This window comes from Myotis brandtii, unplaced genomic scaffold, assembly GCF_000412655.1.
Source record: "Myotis brandtii unplaced genomic scaffold, ASM41265v1 scaffold577, whole genome shotgun sequence".
NCBI classification, from domain to species: domain Eukaryota; kingdom Metazoa; phylum Chordata; class Mammalia; order Chiroptera; family Vespertilionidae; genus Myotis; species Myotis brandtii.
This window is the reverse complement of record NW_005370161.1, coordinates 824,297-836,604: the sequence shown is the minus strand read 5'-3', so window position 1 is coordinate 836,604 and position 12,308 is coordinate 824,297. Positions and strand designations below refer to the sequence as shown.

General features: G+C 50.5%; 3 protein-coding genes across 13 annotated transcripts in view; 1 reads left to right on the top strand and 2 right to left on the bottom strand.

Moving 5' to 3' along the window:
- MCM3AP (minichromosome maintenance complex component 3 associated protein) overlaps positions 1 to 916 on the bottom strand; it is a 42,527-nt gene extending 41,611 nt beyond the window's left edge. Inside the window, exon 1 of one of the 2 annotated variants that reach the window (XM_005878917.2) lies at positions 620 to 916. The gene's annotated coding sequence lies outside the window, so the exon portion shown is untranslated. The remainder of the gene's footprint in view (positions 1 to 619) is intronic. The other variant, XM_014549964.1, reaches the window with a different exon arrangement.
- Positions 917 to 998: 82 nt separating this feature from the next.
- On the top strand, positions 999 to 6,626 carry YBEY (ybeY metallopeptidase (putative)). Of its 9 annotated transcripts, none has more exons than XM_005878913.2 (6): positions 999 to 1,038; positions 1,464 to 1,723; positions 2,980 to 3,108; positions 4,394 to 4,462; positions 5,543 to 5,650; positions 5,945 to 6,626. In XM_005878913.2, the coding sequence occupies exons 2-5, from the start codon at positions 1,514 to 1,516 to the stop codon at positions 5,627 to 5,629; spliced, it is 495 nt and encodes a 164-aa protein (XP_005878975.1). In that variant the 5' UTR covers positions 999 to 1,038; positions 1,464 to 1,513; the 3' UTR covers positions 5,630 to 5,650; positions 5,945 to 6,626. The 9 variants fall into 9 exon arrangements, with proteins under 9 accessions (XP_005878975.1, XP_005878973.1, XP_005878972.1 ...); XM_005878911.2 differs by having other exon boundaries at positions 1,005 to 1,054; XM_005878910.2 differs by having other exon boundaries at positions 1,011 to 1,054; positions 1,469 to 1,723.
- A 446-nt stretch (positions 6,627 to 7,072) lies between these two features.
- The window catches only part of LOC102242497 (chromosome unknown open reading frame, human C21orf58), a 17,839-nt gene continuing 12,603 nt past the window's right edge, over positions 7,073 to 12,308 (bottom strand). The window contains exons 6-8 of one of the 2 annotated variants that reach the window (XM_014549958.1): positions 8,550 to 8,689; positions 7,952 to 8,181; positions 7,073 to 7,599 (exon numbers count right to left, since the gene is read on the bottom strand). In XM_014549958.1, the coding sequence (XP_014405444.1) occupies positions 7,548 to 7,599; positions 7,952 to 8,181; positions 8,550 to 8,689 (422 nt within the window). In that variant the 3' untranslated portion in view covers positions 7,073 to 7,547. The remainder of the gene's footprint in view (positions 7,600 to 7,951; positions 8,182 to 8,549; positions 8,690 to 12,308) is intronic. The other variant, XM_014549959.1, reaches the window with a different exon arrangement.

Below are 12,308 nucleotides of genomic sequence, written 5' to 3'. Positions count from 1 at the left end.
AGTCAGTTACCTATAAGGGAGTACCCATACGACTGTCAGCTGATTTCTCAACAGAAACTTTGCAGGCCAGAAGGGAGTGGCAAGAAATATTCAAAGTGATGAATAGCAAGAACCTACAACCAAGATTACTTTACCCAGCAAAGCTATCATTCAGAATTGAAGGTCAGATAAAGAGCTTCACAGATAAGAAAAAGCTAAAGGAGTTCATCACCACCAAACCAGTATTATATGAAATGCTGAAAGGTATCCTTTAAGAAGAGGAAGAAGAATAAAAAGGTAAAGGTACAAATTATGAACAGCAAATACTTATCTATCAACAAGTGAATCTAAAAATCAAGTGAACAGAGAGTAAAGTGGTGAATATAATAGAACCAGCGGCATAGAAAGGGAGTGGACTGACAATTCTTGGGGGGAAAGGGGTGGGGGGGTGCAGGAAGAGACTGGACAAAAATCGTGCACCTATGGATGAGGACAGTGGGAGGGGTAAGGGCAGAGGGGAGGGGGGGAAGTGGGTGGAGGAGAGCTATGGGGGGGAAAAAAGAGGAACAACTGTAATAATCTGAACAATAAAGATTTAATTTAAAATAAAATAAAATAAACAGAAAAAAAGAGTACTCACGTGGAGAGGCCGCCCTAAACTCGGGAGGGCTAGAGCGGAGCATCACGACCCCAACTAGCAGGCGGCTCCATAGGTCCCCGCACAGGCCGTACCCTGGGCCCGGAGCCTCGCTGTCCCGCCCCTTTAGCGACACGCGCGAATCGGGGCCGGGGAACGGCGAGCGAGTAAGGGGCAACCTCCGCCCGGCCCTGACCCCGCGCAGCGTTCACGGTCCGGCTCAGGGACGCCGCCGCTTCGGGGTACCTCGGCGCCTAGCTGGTAGCGCAGACCAAGACCGCCGGAACCAGCGCTTCCCTGCGCGCCACGGACCAAAACAGTGGTGGACCGACTTCCGGTCCTACCTGAGCAATCCGGCCCCGCCCGCAGCCCTGCAAGCTCGGGTTCCGCCCTCCGGCTGAGCGGCGGCGGTGGGGCTTCCGGTGCGCGGGGACAAAGGTTGGGTCCTCAAGCTTCGGTCCCCATTCCAACGCGAGTGGCTCCTTCTCTTCGAACTTGGGGGACGTCAGCCCACCCGCGTGCTGCCAGGGATCAGCGCTGAGCGGTTCCTGGGGAACCCCTGGACTACCCTCCCCTCCTCCACTTCCACTGCCCCGACCCCGCTCACCCGCCCGCACTATTAATGTCCCTTCCTCTCCACCACCCTTCATTTCCTGTGGCTACTGTTACCCCTTCTGGCTTGCCTGACTTTGGCGTCGTTTTAGAGACCTTCATTTTTATATTTTTCGTATGGTAAAATGTAAATTCCTGTAATTTTTTTTTCAGTGAATGGCACCAAATAAAATGACTTGATTTTGTGTGCGTGTTGCACTTCCTAGGACTGATTTGTCTTCTCTCCAACTTGAAGCACAGGTTCCTTTACAGACTTTTTTAAAGTGCCCCCGTTGTCTTCCTGGAATGAGTCTGGTGCTCAGAAACCTGCAGCGAGCTGTCCCCCTGCGGAGAGTGCCGCTCCGCCAGAGGATGGAGATCGTCAGGAGTATTTTAGGAGTCCAGAAATTCGACCTGGGCATCATCTGTGTTGACAACAAGAGTATTCAGCACATCAACAGGATCTACAGAGAGAAAAACACCCCAACTGATGTGCTTTCTTTTCCCTTTCATGAGGTAAAAAGTATTTTCCTCCTCGCCTTGTCTAGCCTACCATTCAGTGTAAATTTCCTGTGTTTATTTTACTACAGACATGATTTTTTAGTTTTATTTTGAAAACTTTCACAATATACACAAGGGTAGAGATCAACCCTATTGATCAATGCCCATTTCTGAAGGAGAAAAGGGGATTGAGCTCCCCTCTCCCCACCTAATGGGATCAGTGAATTAGCAGTTTTGAGTGTGAATCAGTAATGAATATGTATGGTTAAAAATTAAGTAACACTGAATAAAAGAAGAAACTTGTGTAAATATTTTCTACAAACTTGTGATAGCTGTCAGATCACTCTCAGTTATGCAAATGAGTCATTCTGGGCTTTACACAGGGGTTAGTAGCAGCATAAATTGGAAAGCAGCTTGGCAACAGACTTCAATCCACTAGTGTCACACCCACAGAAATAAACCAAAGAAGGAAGATTATAAAATGTTAAATGCATAATATAAAAATGCATTAAAATGTTCACTTATTAAGTATCACAAGATCTCCACTCATTTGTGGAATATAATGAACAACGTAAACTGATGAACAAAAATAGATTCAGAGACATAGAAACATCGAACAGACCGTCAAACCTCAGAGGGAAGGCAGGGGAGGATGAAAGAGGGGTAAGAGATCAACCAAAGGACTTGTATACATGCGTATAAGTATAACCAATGGACACAGTAGGGGGGTGAGGGCATGTGCTGGGGAGTGGGAGCAGCCAGGAAGAGGTCAATGAGGGAAAAGGGAGACATGTAAAACTTTCAACAATAAAGAATTTAAATTTTGTAAAAGGTTCACTTATTTTCCTTAATAGGAAAAAAAGCCATTAACAATACGAAGTAAATATGCAGCCATAGGTTACTGGCTTGCTGTGAACTGAACTCAACTGAATGGACTGGTGCTTATGGTCTTTAAATAAGAAAATGTGAAAGGCTATTTAGGACAAAATACCAGGAGGAAAGAACAGAAACATAAAATTATATAAGTGTGGTGATTTAACTCCTAGACATAATCTGTGTGACTGTGCATTGGGAAGGATGAAAGAAATGGAAAGAAACTCATTGGACAAGGTGGAAACATCTTAAGTCACTTGTGTGTAGTGGCCCTGTGGTCCCCCGCCCCCACTCGGGACTAGTCAGAGGATAGTGCCTTCCAGAATGAAATCTGGAGGCCTGTCGTCAGGTTAGTGTTCCTGAGGTCCTGTTCTCACAATCTGTTTCCGCATTTGCAGAACCTGAAAGCTGGTGAAATCCCCCAGCCGGCTTTTCCAGATGACTATAATCTGGGGGACATTTTCCTAGGAGTGGAGTATATCTTCCAGCAGTGCAAAGAAAATGAAGATTACTATGACATCCTGACTGTAAGTAGGAATGCTGAAATGACAGGTTCTGCCTAGCAAAAGAAATACCGTGTCCTTAATCCAGGCCATAAAGAGGTTGGCGACGTGCCACCTGTGTCCACACTATTGCCCACGTGAAGAACAAGGGTTATGGAGGGAGACCCACAGAGAGGGAGATCCACGGAGAGAAAGATGGCAGAGTGGGATCTGCATGCCCTGTGGCAGTGCCAGGGGCGGGAAGAGGACAGGGAGCTTCTCCCTAACTGAGATGTGAGATAAGGGAAACTCCCAGTGTTGACCTTGTTTTAGCTTTTACCGTGCGCTCAGCAGGCTGTGTAGTTAATGTAGGCTTGCTGAATAAGCTTCTTAGGAAACTGCCCAGAGTGGACAAAATTCTATCATCCAGGGCCTTCCAAATCTGTCCTCAGCTTATTATATATATATATATATTTAAAAAAAGCAGGGGGGACGGGGAGTGTTCTGAAAGTATTGAGTGTGATAGAGTCATATTTTAACTTCCCCAAGGATTCAATTGAGGGGTCTTCCTTTGGCCAAATAGGCACACCCTGAAATATATTGTGGAGGGGGTGGGGGGTGGGGGTCCTAGTGCTTCCATGTGAGACTCAGTGTGAGCAGGTTTTTGGGGGGGAAGAGGAGGTTTCCCTTTCTTCCTGAGCAGCAGGAAACACAGAGTAGTCAGGACTGGTCAGCAGGGTCCAGCTCTGGGATCTCTATGGCTGGCAGTGGTGCACCCCAGGGGGGGTGGGGGGGCATGATCGAGTGTGCAATTGTGGAAATCTGATTTCACTTCCCGGCACCTCCTGAGGGTTCTTTATCAAAGTAGAGGGCCAGCCCACCACTCCTGGGACCCTCATCCCCCGTCACAGGACCAGCCAGGCCACTCTCCACCCTCCTAGCTGCCAACTGCACGTAGGCACCTTCTAATAGCCCTGGGTACCCTCTAACTACCACCTTGTCCTCCACATCTCACCACTCCTCCAACCCTTCCCTCTGCCCTGAAAAGGAGGTGTCTCCTCAGGAAATAATCACTGACCCTCCCTGCCCCAGAGATCCTGGTCTTCACATCCCTGACAGGGCCCTGGTCTACCTGAACCCCACCCATGTTCTCATCGCCCACTCACACCCTCGGTGCTGCTGCCACCGACTCCCGAAGCCCTGCCTGGGCCCAGAGGAGGGATCCTAACCTCCCACCAGATGTGAGCTAAGCTCTCCCTGCCTTCCTCCTCCCCTGGCTCCTGGCTTGGTCATGGTCAGCCCCTGAGGCAGCTTTTTAATTGTTCAACAGGTGACTGCCACTCATGGGCTCTGTCATCTACTGGGCTTCACACATAACACAGAGGCCACGTGGCAGAAGGTAGGTGCCATCCCCCACAAGCCAAGGCTGCCCGGCCTGCCCCTTGCAGTCAATGAAAACCAAACTTGGAAAAAAACAGTAAAATAAGGAATTTTATATACATTTACTTTATTTAAAAAAAAAAGACTTACAATGTTTGTTTTAACTATTGGGCTCCCCAAATGCTGTTAACTGTATTATTAACTCACTATTGAAAGTCCGAGCAGAGAGACTGAATTCTAAAAATTCTATGAAATGCTAATGGCTTAAAGTTACAAAATCTTTGCGAGGGAAACTGTGATGCTATTTATCAGTTGCGAACAGGATTTAAAATGTGCAGGCATCTGATAGAGACCTATTGTGTAAAGTTATGGAGCAGTTGGTTTCCTCGAAGGGGGCCAATGTTTACCCACTTGTAAAGGTCCATGTTGGTATACAAACCATATTGTGTTTAATAAACTCAAACTGTATTTGTAGTCAAATAGTCAGATTCTCTGAAAGGCATAAGAAACTTTTTCATTAAAAAAGAAGTCCCTGGCACACTTGTCCTCTCCCCCAGCCATCCTAGGCTTGGTCCACACCAGCCTCACCCTGGCTCCACCTCCCCTTCCTGTCAGATGCCGGCCTTACTGTGGCCACTTCCTCCTCAGCCCTCCACCTCTACATCCAACAGATCTAAGTCTCAGCATGTGCAGTCTGCCAGGGACCTCAGCCCTCCGAGCCCTGACCACCCTTCCCCCCAGAGGACCACCCCTCCCTCCCCTGTGTCCTGCGCCTGTTCTCCTGTGACCCCAGGCAGGCTCTCCTCTTTCCTCCCCAAGATCACCCCCTCTGCCCCAGCCCACAGCCTCTCCTGCCGTCTCCATCGTCCACCCTGCAGGCAGCATTTTGGCACTCCCTGTGCACAGGTGCTGGGCACCCATGAGCAGAACCTTGAGGGAAGCCCTATGGCCAAGGCTCCCCATGCCATAGCCGTGGACACGGGCCTCAGGGAGGGATTTGCCGAGGAGGGGACCCTGGGCCCAGCCAGGGACTCCCCAGGGCCTGAGCAGCCAGGCCAGCTGGGCACGTCCAGGGTTGGTTTTCGCTCCTTCGTTGCAGATGTACCAGAAGGAGAAGCAGGTTCTCGAGGAGCTGAGCCGGCGCACTGGGGCCAGGCTCCAGCCCCTGAGCAGGGACCTCTTCTGATGAGCACAGCCCATGACGCAGGTAGTACCTGAGGGACCCTCCGGGTCACAGGGACCCCTCCCCGTGGGTCCGGAGGATCAGAGGCTTCCCCAGATGGAGGGCTGGTCAATGCCCGAGCTGGGGCTAAATTCCATGAGTGGAACTATTCCTTAAAGTACAGGAGAAATGTCCATTCATGTCTTTACTTAGAACACAGCAGACATGTTATTTTCAGTATTGTAGATAAAACAGTTCTAAACTCTTAGCGCATCTAACCTGCCCCTCCCTGGGTTTCTGCCTTTGGTAATGAAACCTTTCTCTCTCCCACCTCTGCAGCCACCCAGGAGGATGAAGAAAGCAGCCTGGGGGCCTTTATGTGGGAGCAGATGGTGGACGGGACAGGCACCCAGCCAGCCAGCCAGCCGGGGCCTCCATCACCTGAACCTGTCAGGTCAGGATCTTGACCACAACACAGGGAGTTGCAAGAGGTCACGGCAGTAACACAGCCTCTCAGATCCTTTTTGGCCAGAACAACCAGGGATGCTGCAAGTCTGAGAATTTGGTTTCCCCTATGAGTCTATGTTAGAAACATGAAAACCAGTGTGTTAGAAACATTTCCCCCTGGATTTGTGTCCTGTCTCAGTCTGCACTTCCCCCAGCTCTCGGGGATAAGGGCTTGAGCCTGTGATATCCCTGAGTCACTGTTGGCTGCGAATGGCCTGCTTGTAATCACAAAGCTCTTGGCTCCGAAATCCTTTTTAAGAGACTGAAAGGGTCCTGAGACCTGCTGGTCTTGTCCCTCCATGTGCCCTCATGAGCACCAGGTACCCCCAAGGGGCTTTCCACATGACTCCCATGTGACCCCATGTGATTCCTCCTGCTCGGGAGGTGTACTGAACTGAGTTTTTCCAGTTTACCACATCACCCAAAGACAGTGCACTTGTCAGATGCCTTCCCTCTGTTAATAATGTCGAGAAATAAAACTGAAGTCATGTTAGAAAAAATTAATGTGAAAATAGGACATATGGCCAGACCTTTAATTGGTGCATTTAACAAGAGACTGGGCTGTGGGACGGTCCGGCCCCGACGTCAGCCCAGAGGGGACCTGCGTGCAGCGAAGCCGGCATCGTGCTTCCTCCGACATCCTCCTGGAGACCCGAGGGTGCAAAGACAGGGCTCCTGCTGGTGAGGAACCTAGGGAACCTGCTGATGTACCCCAAATGGGGCCATGAAAGCATGCTGCTACTCAAAAGTGACATTTACATGAAAACTATTAAAAAGCAGAGAACATACTAATCCCACCAAGGGAAAAGAGTAACAAGAAGTACAGAAAGAGTACAGGTAACAGCCCAGCGGTGTGGGTCAGTGGTTGAGCATCAGCCAATGAACCCAGAGGTCACCAGTTTGATTCCTGGTCAGGGCACATGCCTGGGTGCAGGCTGTGCAGGAGGCAGCCAATCGATGTTTCTGTCTCTCTATCCTACTCCCTTTCTCTATAAAATCAATAAAAACATATTTTTTAAGAAGAGTAAAGGTAACGGATTCATCAGGTGAGAAACCCAACAGAACCAGAAGAGCCTCGGTCACAGCCCCCTCTTCAGGAGCCGTGTGCAGTTCTGCGGGTTTACTCGCAGGAGAAAGGCCGGGCTAGCAGGTGGATCTACCTGTCACCAGTGCTTCCTCCCAAGACAGCACATCTCCGTCTGCAGCCACTGCTTTCCTCCCTCGCCTCTGGGCTGTTTCCCATGGGGAGGTTTATATTCTTGTGTGGCTAAATCTATGCTATGGATCTTCCTGTGGCTCCTGGCATCTTTTCTGACAACACCCCTGTGTTTCCCTGTGATCTCGGTGGCCAGGGACCACTGTCAGGCTTCCACCTGGTTTTTCACGTCCCTGAGGGAAGAAGGACCATGGGGCTCACCAGGCAGGTATTGGGAGCTCACTGGCCCGGAGCCGGAGCGGGTACAGGCAGGAAACCGTCAGGCGCAGCCCTAGAGGAAAGGCAGGAGTCTGCGTGTCATTACTGCCCCACAGGGCTCACAGGTGCACGGGGCAGGTGAATTCCGCTCTGGGGATCAGGAGGAGGCCCTCGCAGCCATGCTTGGACTGGACATACCCAGGATCATTGGGGTTAGACAAATGACCCAAGCTTCTCCAGGAGGTGGCCGTGGGGTGGGGGTGGGGGTGAGGCTCCATGGTCCCACCTGTGTCCCTCAGGAGATGGCAGGGCCTTTCCAGGCCCCTTTCCCAATTCCCTCTGCAGCCTAGGAACCTGACAGAGACCTACGTCCACTGGCTTCTCAGTAGGGGTGGGGAAGGGAAACGGGGTTCCGGGATCCTTACGTGCTAAGGGCAGCGGCAGAGGGGGCGGCCAAGTGACGCATGGTGGGCAGGAAGCTGGCAGCAGGTGGGAGGGCGGTGGCGGAGACCACGGAGGGCCACATGGAGTAAGCCACGGGTGAGCCAGGTGCGGCTTGCAGCGGGGCTGGGGGCGCATAGTGGTGGTGATGGTGCACGGAGGTTGGCTTCTGCCTCTCAGCTCGCAGCCCGGTGGGATGAAGCCACTGCAGGCCCTCGGCACAGCACAAACAGCAGCTCATTTCAACTGGGACCTGCTGCTTCAGGCGCCCTCTTCCCCACCCCCCACTCCTGTTCCTGACTTAGGGTGGCCTCAGAGCCCAGGAAGGGAAGGGAAGGGAGGGAGAAAATGAAGGGGGGGGGGCGCAGAGAACTCATCCCAAGGAAGCAGCTTTCTGGGCCTCAAACTGCACAACCCATTCCTCATCTGAGGGGGATGGGGGAGAACTGTGGGATTTCACGGCCAGATTTCAGGCCCCCAGGGCTAAAAATGTGCTTTTCAGAGTTCCACAGATACACAATGTCCAGAAGTGTTTACTTGGGTGGCGTCCTTTACCTGGTGTCTGCTCCAGGCTGAGCCTACCTGCAGGGTGGGCGGCAGGGGTGTGGCCTGCGGTCCCCTGGAGGAAGCAGGCGCCATTGGGGGCACGGCCTGGAGCATCAGGTTCTGCATGATGACCTGGTGCATCTGTGCGTTCTGCAGCAGCATCATCTCCACCATGTCTAAAAGGGCGGGGAGGAGGGGCTTGGTCACACACAGGGGCTCGTCCGTCCGTCAGGGGTCTCACCCAAGAACAGAGCTTGAGAGCAACTTATTTGTTGAAACAGGTGTAGGGTGTTCCAGGTATCTGTTCCTCCTGGGGGGGAGGGGGGCGGGGTCACATTCCCAAACCTGAAATTTCCAGGTCAGAGGGTGTGTGTGCTATAAAGTGTGTGGACAGTGTCCAGTTGGGCTCCTAGGAGGTGGCTCCTCTTGACTTCCTGCTGGCAGATTCCTCAAGCCCATCGGGACTGCATGGTGGCCCCTGACCTCAGAACATGGCCTTATTTGGAAAAAAGATCTTTGCAGATGTAATGAAGGATCTTGAGGTGAGATCACTGTGGATTATCCAGATGGGGCCCAAGTCCAAGGGCAAGTGTGTTTATAAGAGACAGGCAGAGGGAGATGGAGACCAAAGGGGAGCACAGACGCGGACAGAGACGAGCGATTGAGCTACAGCCCAGGACACCTGGAGCTGAAGCATGGTGGTATTATTATTATTGATTTTTTTACAGAGAGGAAGGGAGAGGGATAGTTAGAAACATCAATGAGAGAGAAACATCCATCAGCTGCCTCCTGCACACCCCCTACTGGGGATGTGGCCGCAACTAAGGTACATGCCCTTGACCGGAATTGAACCTGGGACCCTTCAGTCCACAGGCTGACACTCTATCCAGTGAGCCAAACCGGTTAGGGCTACTCTGTTATTCTTTGTCTCTTATTCTGTAGGTCAACTCTTGTTATTTTTAGACTGTAAAATAACTTTGTTTTTAGCTTCAATAATAGAAAAGATAAACTTAACTGTCTGACCTTGCAAGCTAGCCATCTAAAGGGACTGATACGCTGATATGGATAATAATTCCCATTCTCATGCCAAGTATTTGTATCCAAGGTTACAGGTGTCTATATAGATATGACAGGTGTTTGCTAAATATGATATATACTCAAGGTTACAGGCTGTCTACAAAAATAACTTACACAAAGAACTAGAAGGATATAAAAAGAAAATACTCCCTCCTATGTTTGTTCAGAATTTGACAGAGGTAATCTGCCCTGAACCTGTGCGCAATAAAGATGACTGCTAACTAATTGGCTCATTAAGGCATCTTGTCCAGCTCGCTGATTTGTAATACAGCAGAGCCCCCGCTGGAAGAGGCAGGAGGACCCTCCCTGGAGGGAGAATGGCCCTGTGACCCCTGGATTCTGGCCTCCAGACTGTGACAGAGCGGATTTCTGTGGTTTCCAGCCACCTGGCTTGTGGTGCTTTGTTACGGCAGCTCCGGGATATATTCACCAACTCTGGATACTATAAAACGTGTAAATCTTGTCGGCACAAGAGGTAAACATGGGTTGTTTCCACAGCAGCTCGTTCCAGGAAGTTAGGCATTTCCTCCAGGCTCTGTCAGACTCACCAAAGGAAGGCAGGTCCCGTGGGACCATTCATACTCCCAGGCAAATGAACAGGAGCCTGGAGGCCCAGGGGCAGGGGCTCAACAGGACACAGGACCCCAGCCAGTAGCCTCCCCACTCCAACGGAAACTCTCCCCTGGGTCCCCAGTGGGCCAGCCCACCCTGCAGATTTGGGACGAACCAGGTCTCCATAATCGCACAGGCCAATGCCTTAAAACACACCTTTCTGTGTACACATCCTGTTGTTCTGTTTCTCTACAGAGCCCTGACTAACACAGATTTTGCCGCAGGGTTGGGGCACAGCTGTGGGAACTCTGACCCCCACATCATAAGCAGTTGGAGAGGCTGTCTGGCGGCCCCATCTGGGAAGGGCCCTTGAGCTGGGCTGGGGCAGACCCCACCCACCAGCAGCAATGAGAGCCTCTGAGGGGACACTACCCAGTCAGGCCCCCAGGACTCCCACTGATAGAGTCAGGAGTGAAAAGATTAGATTACACAGGAGCGAGCACAGAAATGGACACATCCTGTTCGCTAAAGGGACGCTTCCTGAGAGAGGGACGCGGTAGTGCAATGGGAGAGCCTTCAGTCAAGGGCACGGGGTCAAACTGATGCCACGGCAAAAAGAATATAGCATTGATCCCTAACTCATTGCGCACACACACAGCCAGTCCAGATGGATCGTGGATCTGAATGTGAAACGTAAACAGCCACGTGAGACAATATGACCTTGAGCAGGTAAAAACTTCAAATAGGACACCCAAGGCACTAACCATAAAGGAAAGAGCCCGAAAACCTATTAGTAAAGTTAAGAACTTTACCTGAAGACATTAAGAGAGAAAGGGCAGGCCACAAAAGGACTTAATATTTGTAAACATATATCAAAAAAGGACCCGTTGTAGCATATAAAGAATTCCTATAGCCCTGAGCAGTTTGGCTCAGTGGACAGAGCGTTGGCTTGCAGACAGGTTCGATTCCCGGTCAAGGGCATGTACCTTGGTTGCTGGCACATCCCCAGTGGGAGGTGTGCAGGAGGCAGCTGATTGATGTTTCTAGCTCTCTATCCCTCTCCCTTCCTCTCTGTAAAAAAAATCAATAAAATATATTTTTAAAAAAGAATTCCTATAAATCAATGAGAGGGAAGCAACCTGAAAGAAAAAATGGGCAAAATACTTAAATGGGCACTTCACACAAACGGGTATCAAATGGCCAATAACTATGGAGTGTCCCCAAAAATGTATGCACACACTTTGAATAATTATAAAGGCAATGTTTATTAAAATACATTTCACTTGCCAAATAGAGCTGTTAAAGTGTGTATACATTTTTTGGGGACACTCTGTATATAGAAGGTGGAACGTAAATTAAGGCCAGAATGACCTACTACTCATGCCCAACAGATTGGCAAAAATGGAGAAAAAAAAATCTGAAAACACAGAGTGTTGGTGAATTGCTGTGGGCAACTGAAACTCTCCTTCCTTTCTGTGGCATGTGCATGGGAATCACCACTCGGGAAGACTGCCTGGCAGTGTTTCCTGACTGGGCCACCTCCTTCCCCAGCACGTGCTCCACACGCATGTCCCGTCACCAGAAGACAGCAACCTCCAGAGCAGCACTGCTGTGGTAGCCCCCGCAGAAAAGAATTGGAATATCCAACCCCAAAAAGAATGCACCCAGTCCTTGCCAGTGTGACTTGACTGGGGATTAGAATGTGGACATCACTGGGGCCATTGTTCAGCCCACTGCACTAACCAATCACAGTGTCTCACAAATTGTACATGGTGTCGTCCCATGTACAGAAAGGTTGGCGGTTCGATTCCTAGTCAGGGCACATGCCCGACCCTCGGTAGGGGGCTGCAGGAAACAGCCAATAAAGGTTTCTCTCTCTCTCTCTCTCTCTCTCTCTCTCTCTTCCACTCCTTTCCTCTCTCTCTAAAAATCAATTTAAAAATATATATTTTTAAAAATGCAGCCCTAGCCGGTTTGGCTTAGTGGATAGGGCGTTGGCCTGGGTCTGAAAGGTCGCGGGTTCGATTCCAGTCAAGGGCACATGCCTAGGTTGCAGGCTCAATCCCCAGTAAGGGGCGTGTAGGAGGCAGCCAATCAATGATTCTCTCTCATCATTGATGTTTCCATCTCTCTCCCTCTCCCTCCCTCTCTGAAATTAATAAAAAA

Coding starts and splice junctions, on each gene's coding strand:
- YBEY (XM_005878909.2), top strand. Junction 1,724..2,979: donor TTTCTTTTCCCTTTCATGAG/GTAAAAAGTATT, acceptor CCGCATTTGCAG/AACCTGAAAGCTGGTGAAAT. Junction 3,109..4,393: donor ATTACTATGACATCCTGACT/GTAAGTAGGAAT, acceptor ATTGTTCAACAG/GTGACTGCCACTCATGGGCT.